Source organism: Macaca thibetana, chromosome 11 (genome assembly GCF_024542745.1).
Source record: "Macaca thibetana thibetana isolate TM-01 chromosome 11, ASM2454274v1, whole genome shotgun sequence".
In the NCBI taxonomy this organism is placed as follows: Eukaryota; Metazoa; Chordata; class Mammalia; order Primates; family Cercopithecidae; genus Macaca; species Macaca thibetana.
This window is the reverse complement of record NC_065588.1, coordinates 110,046,333-110,062,540: the sequence shown is the minus strand read 5'-3', so window position 1 is coordinate 110,062,540 and position 16,208 is coordinate 110,046,333. Positions and strand designations below refer to the sequence as shown.

At 53.4% G+C, this 16,208-nt stretch overlaps 1 protein-coding gene across 1 annotated transcript in view; it reads left to right on the top strand.

The window, feature by feature from the left end:
• Positions 1-16,208, top strand: part of RBM19 (RNA binding motif protein 19) — a 368,604-nt gene that overhangs the window by 339,227 nt on the left and 13,169 nt on the right. The window contains exon 24 of the mRNA XM_050749675.1: positions 6,672-6,792. Within this exon, the coding sequence (XP_050605632.1) occupies positions 6,672-6,792 (121 nt within the window). The remainder of the gene's footprint in view (positions 1-6,671; positions 6,793-16,208) is intronic.

Below are 16,208 nucleotides of genomic sequence, written 5' to 3'. Positions count from 1 at the left end.
ACCCCCATTTTACAGTTGAAAAAGTAAAAACTTAGAGAAGTTTATTGAAAGTTGCAGGCCCAGGGCTGTGCCTGAGGGAGAGCTCAGAGCCTCAGCTGCGCCTGCTGCCATGGCCTTGTGGCTTGGTGCCCTTGGGTCCCTGGCATTGGCCCTCTCTCCCTAGTGGCTCTCTTTCCTCTCTCAGGGATGCTATAAATTGGCAGAGGTCCAAAGTGTGTCCCATCTTTGTCGCCTCGTCTCTTGTTTGCCTCACAGTCAGCTCCCCAGAGACTTAGAGTCGAATCACACTGAGCTGAGCGAGCTAAGGAATGAGTGAGTGAGAGAGAGAGGTACCTCTTTGTCTGAAGAGTTCAGACAGCATCACCTGAAAGCGGACTCTGGATGTCTCTCCTAGGAGTTCACCCTCAGCTCCATGGTGTCATTTCTGGGAAGGGACTGGGGTCGGAATCACCCAAGATTGTGCAGGGAGCTTGACTTACTCGGGGCAAACTCCTGCCTAGCAGACAGCTACGCCTGTGAGGAGAGAAGCAGCTAGTGGTAGATAGGTAGAGAAAGGATCTGTCTCTCTCTCAGGGTGATGGCATTAAAACACCCCAGGGAGGCAGACCCTCCTCCCAGAAGTCCCTTTGACCACCTCTGCAGAGAGCCCCCAACAGTGCCAGCCACTTATTCTGGGTGTTGGGGGCACAACGGGTTTGGGAGGGGTTGGTGTTATCCCTGTTTGGACAGATTTAGCGTCTGCTGAGAGATGCAGCCCTCTGGCTTTGCCAGAGACAGCTCCCTGGGAGCAGGAGGGGCCAGGAGAATGCCTTGGTCTTCTAAAGACAGGAATACTATCCTCAGCTCTGCCCAGAAGCCATGGCCCTGGGCAGTTCTTCGCAGCCCCTTGGGATGGGAGTGCTGCCAAGGGCGTGCAATGCCTTTTGTTGCTGTGAGAGGAGGTCTGTCTCCAGGGAAGCTGCAGAAAGGTCAGGCCCAGCGCTGCACTGGCAGCCTTCCAGTGCCTTCCCAGTTCTTGAAAGAGGCCGCCAGGCCGGGCCACAGTCTAGCCTGCGGCTGTCAACCCCACACCACCTTAGCAGATTGCCTTCTAAGGGAATTCAGAAAAGGCGGCAGGAGGCCAGGCCTCTTGATGCCTGGAGTCCATGGCTGGAGTCAGAGGAGCTCAAAGAGCTATGATTTCAGGACAGCAGAGCCAGAGAGCTGGATCATGAGGGCAGCCCTGAAGTCTGGCTAGACCTGCTCAGAGCTTTCCTGGGTGGGCCTCAAATTCTGAGTAGGGCCAAGGCATGCGAGACACCCAGGGATCTGGCAGGAAACAGAATCTACCCCCACCCCCAGGTGGTGTGAATGAAGAGGTGTTGATGGAGGTATAGGTAGGGAGAAGGGACTCCCCAGGGATGGCAAAGCCCCCAGAACTGTCATCTCACTTAGGCCAAGAGGAGGGTTGGAAGGAAAGGCAGGGCTAGAGCTGCCGAGAAGAGACCTTGAGCAGGAGCTACAGCCCTGCGGGGAGGGGGAGGGACGCAGCACCAACCTCTCTTCTCCCTATTCCCCTCTTCCCTCTTCACCTCTTCCCTCCAGTCTCCCAGCAGTGCCGCCCATTTGCTTCCCCTCAGTAGATACCAGAGGCCGAGGAAGCCCTCGTCACACTGTGCAGAGTCGACTCCCAAAGTGTAGAGGATGGGGGAGGGGGGCCCAGGAATAACCAGTCCTGGCCATCAATGATGGCAGGAAGTGCTCCCAAGAATGGAAGTAGCTTCTCTTCTGTGACATTCGTTTTGCTGGACTCCTGCATCCTCGGGGTTCTGTGCTGGATCTTCAGGCCTCTCCAGCAAACCAGCTGGGGGTCTGACATGCGATCTCTCAAGCCCTCGTGGTGCAGGTTACTGTTCCTGTCCTGCAAGGCCCCGAGCCAGGCATGTTGGGAGGAGAGCCATACCCAAGATTATTTGTGTATCGTTTCAAAAGGCCAAATGTCCCCCTCATCTGGATGGTTGGGGACTACCTGCTCTCTCAGAATGGGACACGCTGTTATCCCCGCTGCATTTGTAGTCTATAAAGTGCAGGGGTTTGAAGGGAACTGTGGCAGGACATCTAAGCCAGCCCTCCGTCCCCAGCTAGGACCAGCCTAACCATCTACCCCAGTCTGGAGACGTGTTCTCAAGACCCCCAGTGAAGGAGACGCCACAGTGTGCTTTGTGAACATTGACTGAGTGGCCTCTGCCCCAGCACCAGGCTGAGGATCTTAAGCATGCAGCGCCTTCCCTCCAGGGTTCAAAGTCGAGTCAGGAAGACTGGCACACAGAAGGCATTATGGGGCAGGGAGCAGGTTCTGGAAACGGAGGCCGGGTGTCCAGGGCACAGGGAGGGTGCCTGGCTGTTGCCTGTGCAGGAGGGGCAGAACCCTCCCTGGGCCGTCTGTGTAAGAGGCCCAGAGACAACATGTAGAGGCCAAAAGGAAGAAGGAGAAGGAAGTTGACCTGCATACAAGCTTTGGCCAGTGCCTCAGTTTCCCAGTCACTGAAATGGGAGAATAATACCTGTTCTCAGGAGTGGGCTGAGGTGATATGCTTGGAGTTCTGTGGAGCTAGGAGATAGGATCATCCATACTAAAAAGGCCTTTGATGCCACAAAAGGAAAATCAGACAGACTTGGAGAGGAGCAAAGGTCTAGTAACTCCTCCGTCTCCTGAGATGAACAAGCCCGGGGGCTGTTTTGGCAGAGGAGCACCATGCCTGCAGTTGAGGTTTAGAAAAACGCTTGTGAGAAGGTGGAGGTCAAGTTTTAATGGGATCACGTGTAGGCGGAGACCAGGGAGGATGCTGCTAGTGAACCTCTCTGGCTTGCACTTTCCTGTCTGTGATGGCTGGAACCTTCCAAACTCCTCACAGTCTTTCCTGTGCCAACCCAAAAGCCCCTTGAGGCCCGGGCCTGCATCTTCCTCCTCCTCCACACCTGCCTTACCTCCTAGAATGTGTCAAATACAACAAGCTCTTGTTACGCTCTTTTAATGAAACACAATTACTCTGGATTATCCGAGGCCAATTTTAGCCTCAAATCACTATCCTCATACCGCCTGCGACAGTTTGAGGCCACCATATTCCAGCCACCCAGGCAGTGGGAACTCGGGAACGCAACCTGATTTCATATTAACCTGCAGAGACTAGAACTCAGCAGGGTAATTCTGCTATTTTTGGAGAACCACGTATTGTGCTCTAACTTCAAATACGAAAGAGCTTTTGTGTCTTACCTTCCCTTGTCCCTGCTCTTTAGCCTGATAATGAAAAGTGGAAGCATACATCATCATCACAGCAGCCAATCTTAAGTGCCACATGTTACGTGCCAGGCAGTGTTCTAAGTGTCAGACTGAACAGTTCTCTGAATTCTCACTACTCTTTGCTGCTGCCCTCCTTTTACATATGATGAAGCTTGGGCTCAGAGAGAGAGGTTCAGCAGCTTGCCTGAGATCACACAGCTCGTAAGCAGTGGAGCAGGGATTTGAACCAAGGCAGGCCAGCAGCAGAGCCCACCCTCTCTAACTGCCATGCCACCTCCCCTCTTACCGTGAAGAGCTCTTCCAGAGAGAGGCCAGTAACGTGTCAGAGGAGTGCAGAGGGAAGAGAGGAAGATTTGTGAGAGGTGATGTCACAAAGAAACCAGGAGAGGGAATTTTTGGTGACTCCTGCAATGAATGGAGGTCTCCAGGGCTTTCTGTGGTACAGGAATGGAGAACTGGCTTCTAAGGGAGAGAAAGAAACATTGAAATCTAACAGTGGGAATCAGAGAGGCTGGGGTTGGGGCCTCTCACCCAGACCTACCTCCTGAGATCTTATTCCATTCTTGAGAGTTCCAGCCTAGCATTCACCAGATGCATCCCCTTGGCCACCCCCACCCCACCGTGTCCCCGGGACCACAGCTCCTCAGGGACCCTGGCACGAGGATGGAACATCCGCCATGCCAGACTCCCCACCAATTCCTCTCCCCCGCCTTAAAACCCCAACTCCCCCTGTCAAGCCGTTTCTCTGCCTCGCCAGCTGAGAACGCGTGTGTTTTAAAGCTCTGAATGGGCCATTTCGGCTCGGAGTCCAGATGCATTTTTATATCCACATGGAAAAAAATGCACAGGCTCTGCTGGCAGTCAGAAAGAGTTTTTTAAATTAAAGTTAAAAAAAAAAAAAAAAGGAAAGAAAAAGTTTTCTGCACCTGGTCCTTCTCAGAACAGCACAGAGGAGAACAAAGCGTTTCTTTAATTTGGCCACGTCTGGTTTTAAAAAGATGCATGTTCTAGTCGCCTCCCTTTTGTCTTTTCGGATTCATTTGTTTATCGAATGTATATTATGTGCTGCCCTCTGTGCACGTTTTGTGTAAGTCCCATAGCCAGCCCCAACATGGATGAGGAAACTGAGGCAGTTGATTACCCAAGGGCACTGCGTCCTTTCCCTAGCGCTACTGTAACAAAATGCCACAGATTGGATGGCTTCAAACCACAGAAATGGGCCGGGTACAGTGGCTCAGGCCTGTAATCCCAGGACTTTGGGAAGCTGAGGCAGGAGGATCACTAGAGTTCAGGAGTTCAAGACCAGCCAGGGCAATGTAAGGAGACCCCATCTCTACAAAAAGTGAAAAACTTAGGCATTGTAGCACGTGCCTTGTGGTCCCAGCTACTCAGTAGGCCAAGGTGGGAGAATCGCCTGAGCCCAGGAATTCGAGGATACAGTGAGCCATGATCATGCCACTGCACTCCATCCTGAGTGACAGAGCGAGACCCTGCCTCAGAAAGCATTTTAAAAATCCAGAAATGTGTCTCACGGTTCTAGAGGCTGGAAGTCCAAAATCAAGTGCTGGCAGGATTGGTTCCTTCCGAGGGAAACCCTGTTTGGTGCCTCTCCCTGGCTGCTGGGGACAGCTGGCATCCTTGGTTTGTAGACTCATCACCCAGTATCTGCCTCCATCTCCCCACAGCATTCACCCTGTGTTTCTGTCTTCACATGGCCATCCAATGACACTAGTCATTGGCTCAGAGCCTTTCATTTTCCAGTATGACCTCGTCTTGACTGATTACATCTGCAACTACCTATTTCCAAATAAGGTCACATTCTGAAGTACAGGGGGTTAGGACTCAACATGACCCCTCTTGCGGGACATGGTCCAACCGTAAGAGCTACATTGTAGATAAGGAGCACCGTTGGATGGGTTTCCATCCAGACCCTTCCAGTTATATGATTCCTCACGGCATAAAAGAAACAAAAGCAGCGAACCCCTCCTCTGCTTGTACCAACTGGTGCTCTCTGCAACCCAGAAGCAAAGCAAAGGGCCTTCTTAGCCACTGTTGCTCTCCACTGCCAATGCTTGAGCACCTGGAGCCTACTGCTTTTTAAACCAATGCCTGCCCGAAAGCTCTCTGCTGACGGAAAGCAGCTACAGATGTGATGTCTATGGTAACAAAACAACAGCAACGAGAAGTAACATCTATTGAGTAATTATGGTGTGCCCCTACTGTTCTAGACACTGTGTTGACTCGTTTTTGTCCCTAGAACCCCTGAGATTGGCATATATGAGCATACTTGTTTTATAGGTAAGGAAAACAGAGTCAAGGCAGATTTCTTTAACTTGCCCAAGATCTTCCAGTTAGGACCTGCAGGGTCTGTCCTTCCTAAGCAGGGTGACCTCAGACTGTGCCATAGGAGTGTTTGGGGATGAGCCCATCAACTCAGGGTGTTCCTGTCCAGTGCCATTGAACTTGAGACCTAGCGATGTTTAAGACGGTACTGATCACTACCATATGAGTCCATTCCCACGAAATGTCCAGAATATGCAAATCCATAGAGACAGAAAGCAGACTGGTGGTTGCCAAGGGCTGGGGGACTGCCAGCTAAGGGGTGTGGGGTTTCCTTTGGGGGTGATGAAAACATTCTAAAATGGATTTGGTGACATTTCGCACAGCTCTGTGATGATACTAAAAGCCATTGAATTGTCTTCAGACAAGCGGTGTATACAGTATGTGGATTCTATCTCGGTATAGCTGTTGAAAAGCAGGAAGAGGAACCAGGCAGCATGTGGGAGTCGGGAAGAGCAAAGAGTGAGCGGGAACAGCCTGTGCCAGGACCCAGGCTGCTGAGCTGGGGTTGGGAGCTAGGAGTGCAGGGCTGGGGGAACCAGCGAGGAGGCAAAGGGCACTGGCAGCGGAGGCGGAAGGGGCCCTCCAAACAGCGTGGGGGACAGAGTCACCAGGGCAGTGAAGGAGAGCGGCACCCAGTGACACCCAGAGGCCTGCACGCTTGTCATCTGGCGGCCAGCCAGAGCTCGGCTTTCTCAAGTGGCCACCATGCAGACAGCCGGGTGGGAGGCGAGCCCACTAATGGGGTCGCCCTCCACAGATCGGATGACACGCAGCAAATAGACGGCTGCCTCGGCCCAGGCACCAATTACAGCCCAGACGGCGGATATATTGACTGCTCAGTCACTTGCAGCTTTCTCCCTGGGAACGCAACCCACTAATTAAATAGATGCACCCAACTGCTCCCCAAACCCTCGTTGGAGATCAGATGTCACGGGGCCAGAACCTGGGCTTTGGCATCTGAGACGCGGGCAGGCAGCTGGCGGGCAGAGTGGAGTGTCTGCCGCGCTGATCCAGCTGATGTGCAGTTTCGTTTCTTGTCCCTCTGCAGAGAGCCTTCAATGCCCTGTGTCACAGCACCCACTTGTACGGCCGGAGGCTGGTGCTGGAGTGGGCCGACTCCGAGGTGACCCTGCAGGCCCTAAGGCGGAAGACGGCCGCGCACTTTCACGGTAGGAGCGGGACGGTCTTTTGGGCTGATTCATGGGCCCCCTGGGGAACACAAGAGGTGGAGCATCTGAGAGAACTACCCTTACCCAGCAGGCTATGGGCACAAGGGCTGCCAAGCACCTCCTGCCGGGTATCCTCCCACAGCCCCTCCAGACCTGCTCTCCACCTTTCTTGGGCACTCCCTGCCAGGAGGCTGGCCTGTGTGAAAGCATCCGGGTTCTGTGCCCTTTTGGGTTGCGGTCAGGTTGGGTCACTGGGCGCCTTGGCAGGAAGAGACAGAGGTCAGAGTGTGTATCCGCTCCCCGCCTGCCGGGCTGCCAGGCCACAGCTCGCAGCTGCTGGCCCTGTCCTCACAGTGCTCTGTGTTCACGGGGCAGGGATGCTCATGGCCTTCCTGGTGGCCGGCCCTGGGGACCACACTCTTGCTGATCACTTGCCTCCATGACCCCGGTGGGGGATCATCCACTCCCTGCTGGAGGGCTGATGCCCACAGGTCTCACTCCCCTCTTACCCACCTTGGTGGTGTCATGTGGCCTCAGTGACTATTCAGGTGGTGGCCAGAAAATACTGAGTGCCCGCTGTGCCCTCATGTACCCATGTGACGGTAACCAAGCAGGGTGCAAGGCTCAGGTGGAAAAGGCTGGGACACATTCCTCATCAGGTGGGCTAGAGAGGCCTCACTGCAGAGGTGTACCCAAGAAAGGGCTGCCTAAGCAGGAGGCCAGGGGCAGGGAGACCCCAAGGTTGGAGCAAGCTCGATGTGTGTGAGAAACAGGGAGGCCGGCATGGCTGGAGCTGAGGGGAGGAGAGAGGGAGCAGATGAGGTCGGCAGGGCCTCGTCTTCTCCAAGAGGTTGTGTTGAGTCAGGTGAGGAGAGGTTGAGACAGCCTCAAGAATCGCTCCACCCTGGGCACATGGAAGGTATGGCAGGTGCCCCTTGCTGTCCGGTACACACCCTCCAAACTTGGGATATCAAGGGGTACCTGACCTTGATCCCCATCTCCACACCTCTGCCTCCCATCGCAGAAGTGCTTCCACTGTGGCCTGGGCCCGGCAGCAAAACAGCGGCTGCTGGCTTCCCACCCACTTTGGATCCTGCTTACTTGGCGGTGGGTCACCCAGCTGGGGAGCTTCTCTGCCTTTTGCATGCCCAGAAAAGCCAGGCTCCGTCATGGGGAACAGTCCTGTCTGTAGTGCTACCTGTGGTGCTCTGAGGTCTTCCTGGCACACCGCCGCATTCCTCCCCACCTCATTGTCGCCTGGGTCCCAGGTCTCAACTGCTTTCTTGGCTGGAGCCGTCATCGTGCCTTCATCCATCCCTTCCCTGTGGGGCAGCTCAGGGCCTCGGGTGTCACCTGGGTGCAGACTGGGTGTTTGCTGCCAGCATCCCCCAACCCCGCTTCTCTGGGTAGACATGGAACCTGGAGCCAGGAGTGATTGTTCCCTCTCCTGACCGGTGCGGCTCTGTTGCCAAACCAGGCAGCACCTTGGAAACAGTTTCTCTTATGGAGATGGGAGCCTTCCAGTGGGGGCACTGGTCTTCCTTAGGGCGAAACGACTGGGCTTCTGAGAAGCAGTGTCTCAGCAATGCAGCAGGACCGCATCCCCCACAAGTGGACATGGAACTCCAGAGATAGCAGGGAAGCCCCTTGATTCTAGCCCAGCTGCCACACCCTTCAGAACACTGCCTCCTGCCCACGCCCATAGTCTTCCCAGACTCCTCCTACCTCCCACTGCACCTCCCACAGAGTTCATTGTTCCCCAGACTCCAGGCAGGATTGGGTGCCTTTGCACACGCTGTTCCCTCTGCTTAGAATGCCTTGCCCCTCACTTTTTTTTTTTTTTTTTAAACCTGGTAAATGCCTTCAGAACCCAGATAGAATGACACCTCCTCCAGGAAGCCTTCCCTGTTCCCTCCCCCTCCACAAGTATCAGTAATTTCTCCATCCTCTACTCTCCTCTTCTGTCACTGTGCTTTCTTGCCATGCTGTAACTTATTTCTTTATGGTTTGTTATCCTCTCTGGACCCGTGCCTCCCCCACGTGGAGGCTGTGTCATGCTCATCTCTGTTAGTGATCAGTTCTTCCCTGGGTCCCCGTGCCCGGCACAGTACCTGGCACATGCCAGGCTCCCAGTCTCAGGCTGGGGAATATTTGAGCTTAGACAAATATGGAACCAGAGAAGTGAAGGCTAAATACACAGTTGCAAGCTCACAACTCAATAAGGCCCCAAATCCTGATGTGCAGAAAGAGAGCCTGTCCTTATCGACAACATTGACAAGCCCAAATGCTCCCGTCGGCAAATGTTTGCATAAGGGACTCTCCCCAGAGCGGAGACGGGGGCCCACCTCCACCTCACCCCCATCCCCCACACCCGGGGCCAGCTGAGGAGTGCAGGCTCAGCGGTTCTGCCCTGCCTTAGAGAGAAGCCCCCTTCAATAAATCGAGTTCCAGAGACAGCACTATTGCCTCGCCACAGTGGAAAGACTTGGCTGGCAGCATTTCTGTGGGATTGGCTGTCTCCACAGCCACTTACCAGCCAGGCCAAGGCCAGACGGGCAGATCAAATGGTAACAGTAACAATGACAGTTCTTCATTTGCCTACATCTTCCAATTCACTCCCCAGCAGCTCCATGAGATTAGCCCCATTTCACAGATGAGAGAACTGAGGCCTGCCAAACACTGCAGTCATTTATGACGAGTAGTGTTTATTAAGCACTTACTGTGCATCAGGGAGCCGTCCTCACACTGGCATCATCTCAGTGCTCACAGCAACTGTGGCAGCTGTAGGCAGTGCTGTGTCTAAGCGAGGAAGTGACAGGGCTCGGACGTGAACTCCAGACCGGCTGTAGAGCCTCCCACCCCACTCACCGGCCCCAACTATGTTATACTATCTAACGTCACAAAAAAAACTACTGGCCATGTGCAGTGGCTCCGGCCTGTAATCCCAGCACTTTGTGAGGCCGAGGTTGGTGGATCACTTGAGGTCAGGAATTTGAGACCGTCCTGACCAACATGGTGAAACCCCATCTCTACTTAAAATACAAAATAAATAGCCGGACTTGGAGGTACATGCCTATAGTCCCAGCTGCTTGGGAGGCTGAGGCAGGAGAATCACTTGAACCCGGGAGGTGGAGGTTACAGTGAGCCAAGATCACACCGCTGCACTCCAGCCTGGGTGGCAGATCGACACTCTGTCTCAAAAAAAAAGAGAAAAAGAAAAAGTCCCAGGCCCTCATTAACCTGGGGTGAGTGTTTACTGACTGCATGGCTTTGGCCCTCTGACACATCCAGACCATGAACCTAAGATCTGTAGGGTTGCTTCAGAAATTGAGAGAATGAATAACGAATCATAATGACAAGCACTGCTGGCCCTTCAGGATTGGCACGGCATATGCTTGTGGAAGGCCCTGTCGTGTGCGTGTTTCGTTGTTCCCATTGTACAGATGAGGAAGCTGACATGCATAGATGAGATAAGGCCCCTGAGGGTGGGCTTGAGTGTCAGAGCCACGTGTTTCCACCCCTCTGAGTCCCTCTGGAAAAGCACTGCCCTCCCAGGTTCTGGAAGGGGACATCGGCTCTGGGCTCCCCAAGAGTGTCAAAAGATGAGCACTTAGGGACCCTCCCCCAGTGCCACGGGAGATGGGCCGAGGCCCCAGGAGGGAAGAGAATTCACATAGGAGCCTCATAGAAAGACCCTGTCATGCAATGGCAGCTTACAGGGGTATAGGCAGTGCCAACGGAGCAGCAGGATGCTGGGGCTCCCAGAGGGGAGCAGCGTCAGAGCTTTTACCGCCCCAGTGGCTGAAAGGGCAGGGGAGGAAGTGATGTTCCTGGGTTCCAGTGAGGACAGGAGCCTAGGAGCAGCTACCAGTGGGCACTGCAGTGTGGAGGGACAGTGCCAGAGGACAGCATCAAGGCATGAAGAAGGGGCTAGGGACAGAACAGCTGCAGCTCTCTCTCCTGCGGCCCTCTGCTCTCCGGCCGCAGCCTCTCATCAGGCCATCCCACCTGTCGGCCACAGGCCCAGATTGTCCCTGTGACACATTCAGTAGGGTCAGCCTTCCAGGGATGAGCAGAACAGAGGATGGATGTGGAGGGACCAGATAGAGAATGTCCAGCATGTATGGTGACCTACGTACATGTCAGGGCATGTTGCCAGGGGTAGGGGTTGTGTTTTCCTGGGGGCAGGAGCAGCCCTGAGAAACAGTGCCCAGGTTGGAGAGGATGCTGATACGGTCCTGGATATGACCCATCCACAGGGGTCAAGGCCAAGCACTGCGGAGTGTCAGACCTCCCTGCTGGCCTCACCTGTGTGGACCAGGAAGTGGCCTGAGAGTTTGGAGCCAAAGAATCTGAATTCCTCATGGCATTTTTCAGCACTGTTTTCCAAAGAAACATGATAATCCCTTAAAAACAAAAGAACACACTATAGAATACAGCAAGATGTAACATGGGGATTGTTTTTTAACTAAGAATCCATGGAACTTTCTCTTCCAGTATGGCTGGCCTCAGACGGACTGGGAACGCCTGGTGATTGCGTTTGTGTCTATGTGTGTGTCTGGCAAGAGAATCTTTTGTTTTCATCAGATTTTCTAGGAGGTCATGGGCCCCAAAAGGTTTAGGAACCACCAGCTTAGGAAAAAGAGCATCAACTGTGGAGTCAGCAAGTCCCGGATTCTGCATTCTGGCTGTGTGTCCCAGGGCAAGTCCCGGATTCTGCATTCTGGCTGTGTGTCCCAGGGCAAGTCCCGGATTCTGCATTCTGGCTGTGTGTCCCAGGGCAAGTCCCGGATTCTGCATTCTGGCCGTGTGTCCCAGGGCAAGTCCCGGATTCTGCATCCTGGCTGTGTGTCCCAGGGCAAGTCCCAGGCTACTGTCCTGGGGCAAGTCGCTGTGCACTGTGGGCTTCTGTTTTCTCATTTGAAAGATGTTGTTAACAGGGGTACCCCTTCTGGAATTGATTTGACAGTGATCAGGGAAGTAATAAAAGCCATAGTAGCGGCTTTCCTTACTGGGGACCAGGAACTCTTCTAAATCCTTTGCTGTGAGGGGTCTCATGTCATTCACACACCACCCCTGTGAGTGAGATGCTGTTCATCTCCCCATTCTACAGATGAGGGAACTGAGGCACGCAGAGATGAAGCACCTTGCCCAAGGTCACATGGTAGTGAATGGTTAAACTTGGACAATATTCAGGTTTACCTCTCTATCCGTCCTCCCCTGGGAGTGTGACACTGGATTGGGAAAGTGAGGTGATGCCTAGAGTGTGTCCAGCACAGAGCAGGCATGCTGGAGATGTCAGTCTCTCTCACCCACTGAGACACCCGTTGTCCGATTGATGTCTCTGGGACACAGGAGGTGCCCACAGCAGCCTCAAATGTTCAGAATAGGCCCTCCGGCCTCCTGCCCTCCTGGCCAGACCCTTCTCCCCACCCTGTGCCCTTTTCCCATGGAGAAAAATACCCAGTTCATTTGTGTCAAAATCCGCATTGTTCAGAGCTCCTGGGGCCCTGGCAGACCCTAAGGGCAGGTGGTGTCCGTGCCCAGTTCCCTCTCCCGGCTCTAGCCTCAGCCCTGAACTCTGCCAGGAAGGCACTCAGATCTCAGGTGGAGGCTGCCGAGCTCTGAGGCCGCAACAAAGAGCTCCCTGCAGAATGTGAGCCGCAGAATGAAAGGCAGGCATCCTAACCGTTCAGCAGGGCCTGGCAGGAAGATGCCGGTGACACTGTGGCCTGTGAGCTGCACTCAGGGACAGTGGGAGGTGGCCAGAGCAGATAGAGTGGAGCTTTGGCACTAGCCGAAGCCCTGATGTGGTCGGTGCCACCAGCATGAATTACCCTGGAGTGCCCCTGCCCCTGGACTCAGTTTCCCAGCTCCCAGGACTGGCCTTATCTCCCCTGGGTCCCTGAGGCACCGAGGTCATAGTAGAACGTTCAATTTGTAGTTCAAGCTAAATAATACCAATTATTATTATCATTACTGTAACTAGCAATCTTCAGTCAAGCCTTACTTGACAGCCAGGTACTATCTGCAAGTTTTCATGGGTACGAGTCCTGCAGAATCCTGGGAGGTAAACACAGGTTCTCAGATAACATCATTTTATCATAATTGATAAGAAAAAAATGGCTTCCCATCCAGGGCCACTGTCTGTGTGCAGTTTGCGTGTTCTTCCCATGCAGTTTGCATGCTCTCCCCATGGAGTTTGCGTGCTCACCCTGTGGAGTTTGTGTGTTCGCCCCATGTGGGTTTTCTCCAGGTCCTGTAATTTCCTCCCACATCCCAAAGCCATGCACGCTAGGTGAATTGGCACGTCTCAGTGGTCCCAGAGTGGGTGAGTGCAGTTATGTGTGTGATGGGTGCCCTACCCGGGGTGGGTTCCCTCCCAGTGTCCTGAGCTACCAGGAGAGTCTCTGGCCACCTGCAGCCCTGAACTGGAATCATTGGGTAAATCATTGTCTTCCTTGTTTTTATTAATCTGTCTTAAACGTATATAGTGCTCACATTTATTTCAGTGTTTAATATTTAGAAGTTTTGGTGTCTTTACTCAGAAGTTTGGTGATGTTTTTGTTATTAGAAATACATTTCTGTATAGGAGTTTAGCTCTTGTTTACATCCATTAGCCTGTGGTAACATTGAGTTTGTTATACATCTTTTCACTGAAAGTTGCGAGATTTCCAAGAACCTATGAACCTGTCAATTTGCTGTACTGTTGCAATCCTCTGTTTTAGAGGTGAGAAAACTAAAGCACAGAGAGGGCAAGTAACTTGCCCAAGGGCACCCAGCTACTGACCACAGAGCCAGGATTCAAACCTGTATTTTCCACCGTCCTGCTGTACTGAGCCTTTGCATCAGCTGATCTGAGCAGCTGCCCCTTGCATTTTACCCGAATGTGTCCTCATACCTGTTCTGTGACCTCAGGCAAGTCGCTCTGCCTCAGCTCTGTCATTGGTACGATGGGGCCACGGCGCCCACCTTGTTAGGGAAATTGTGGGGCTCAAAGGGGAGGATGCCTGTAAAGGAGATGGCACACAGCTCCTGGCACTTCACGTGCAGTCAACAAATAGGATTGTCGAGGGGCCTCATTGTCCTTCGGGGCACTCACTCTTCCTTTTCTAGGTTGCCAAAAACACTCCCACTTTCCTTGCATTCCCGTCAGGCCAGGCTAAGGAGGATGCTCTCTGGGCAAAGGACCGAGACAGACGAGCCCTGGTGTTTAGAAGCCTGGGCAGTAGCACGTATGTGTGTGTGTGTGTGTGTAGTAAGTAGGAGGATGGGTATGCCTGACACATAAGCATTGCTTGGGACGTGTGTGTGTGTGTGTGTGTGTGTGTAGTAAGTAGGAGGATGGGTATGCCTGACACATAAGCATTTGTTGGGACGTGTGTGTGTGTGTGTGTGTGTAGTAAGTAGGAGGATGGGTATGCCTGACACATAAGCATTGCTTGGGACGTGTGTGTGTGTGTGTGTGTGTGTAGTAAGTAGGAGGATGGGTATGCCTGACACATAAGCATTGCTTGGGACGTGTGTGTGTGTAGTAAGTAGGAGGGTGAGTATGCCTGACACATAAGCATTGCTTAGGATGTGTGTGTTTGGGGGTGGGGTAAGGAAGAGGACAGGTATGCCTGACACATAAGCATTGCTTGGGGTAGAATGTTTACATCTAACCACAGATGCCACCTGTTCTTCCTTGTCTCCAAGGCATAGCACAGAGCCTGGCACCTAGTAGGAGCTTATTAGTGCCCAGGTGCCATGAGGAAGAGGAGGACTCATTGCTGCTCAAGCAGCAACCGTAATGTCCTGCCTTCTAAGGCAGTTACAAGAACTCATGCTCCACACCCAGTCTCCAGCTCTCTGCTTATCCAGGTTCCTTGTTGGCAGCCAAAAGAAGCTTGCTGTAAACCCCCCATCCCCTCCCCACCAAGCGGAAGCCTTCGTTTTATCCATTGTCCCTGTATAATGGCAGGGCATTATATTTTTCCTTGCAAGTTGATGCTTGCAAAACACCTGTCAAATTGAACAGCGAAGGACAGGGCTTTGAAAGTCATTGTAAAAGTTGGCCTGAGTAGGCAAAGACCTTGACACCAGACAGAGATGCTTTCAAAAGGGAATAGCAAGACAGACGTTTTTCCACCAAACTGCCCTCCCCGTCTCGCCTGTCCTCTTCCTGCCCCTGCCCGCTGCCCCACACCTCCCTCCCTTCCTTGCCGGCCAAGAATCAGGTTTCTCATCTCCAGCGCAGCAGCCCCGTGGTAGGTAAAGTGCTATTCTTCACTGCCTTGCATGTGGGAGTTTGAAAAGAGAGAGCAAGGAGGGAAGAAAGAGGAAAGTCCGCCGCTGGCTGTGTCCTTTTCTTCCCGAGCGTGTTACAAACCAGCAGGGTCACGGCATCGAGAAGCTTTCAGGGCCGCGGCAGGCCACAGTACCTGCGAGCGCAGCCGAGAGAATATAATGGTATGGAAGAAATCCGTGCGCAGAACCCTCTGTTTTACAGCACTCACAGCCAGGGAGGCCGGGCAAACAGGCTTTTATTTGGCTGGGAGCGTGGCTCTGCTTCCCGTGTTGTCTTATTCCAGCTGGGGAGGACTGATGGGCTGTGGTTAGCGTTTCTACCTTTCACCTCCAGAGCTGGGAGCGCAGACATGACCAGCATGGTGAGTGGCTGGCAGTGGCGCCTTCCCCCGCCTGCCCAAGCCAGACTGGGCTGGGGCAGGAGATCTATGAGCAGAGCGCCCAGAGAAGTGCTCTTCCGGCACAGACGGGTGGCTGTCCCCATGGGTCGCCGGCCTCTAGCAAACAGTCACCTTCCCAGCCTCACGGGGGGCAGGGAAGGAGCCTGCTTGCTAGAGCCCTGGTCCCAGCAGCCTCCACTGACCCCGGCCCCCACTGCCTCCCGGCCAGAGTGTCAAAGATGCAGCTTTTCCCCTACACCCCTCCTTCTCGTGATTCCCTTGTCATGCCCCTCCCCTCGTCCTCCTCAAGTGCCACAACCTGCCATCAGGTGCTCACGTGTGCAATTAAGATCCTTCTCCATGTGACATTTTATCCTCTGGGGGGATACAAGGCCCTTTGTCCACCCTGCCTGGGCCCCATATCTAGCACAGAGAGGAGGCGCTCAGTGACCATTTGTGGGGTGAAAAAATAAACATAAATAAGAACCTAATCATCAGAATGATGATTAGAATTTAATTGAACATCTAATAGATGCTGGACACTGTGTGAGTGTTAACTCGGTTCATCTTCACTGTCACCCCACAAGGAAGGAAGCCGGGGCTCAGAAAAGCTGGCTAATGTGCTCCAGGCCCCATGCTTAGCCACAGGTGTGCAGTCGGCACTGGAGCCCTGTGTGGTCTGAAGCCAGATATTCCTAACCGGGTGCTTCGAAGCACCGCTGGTCTGAAAAGGCAATCATGTAAGTT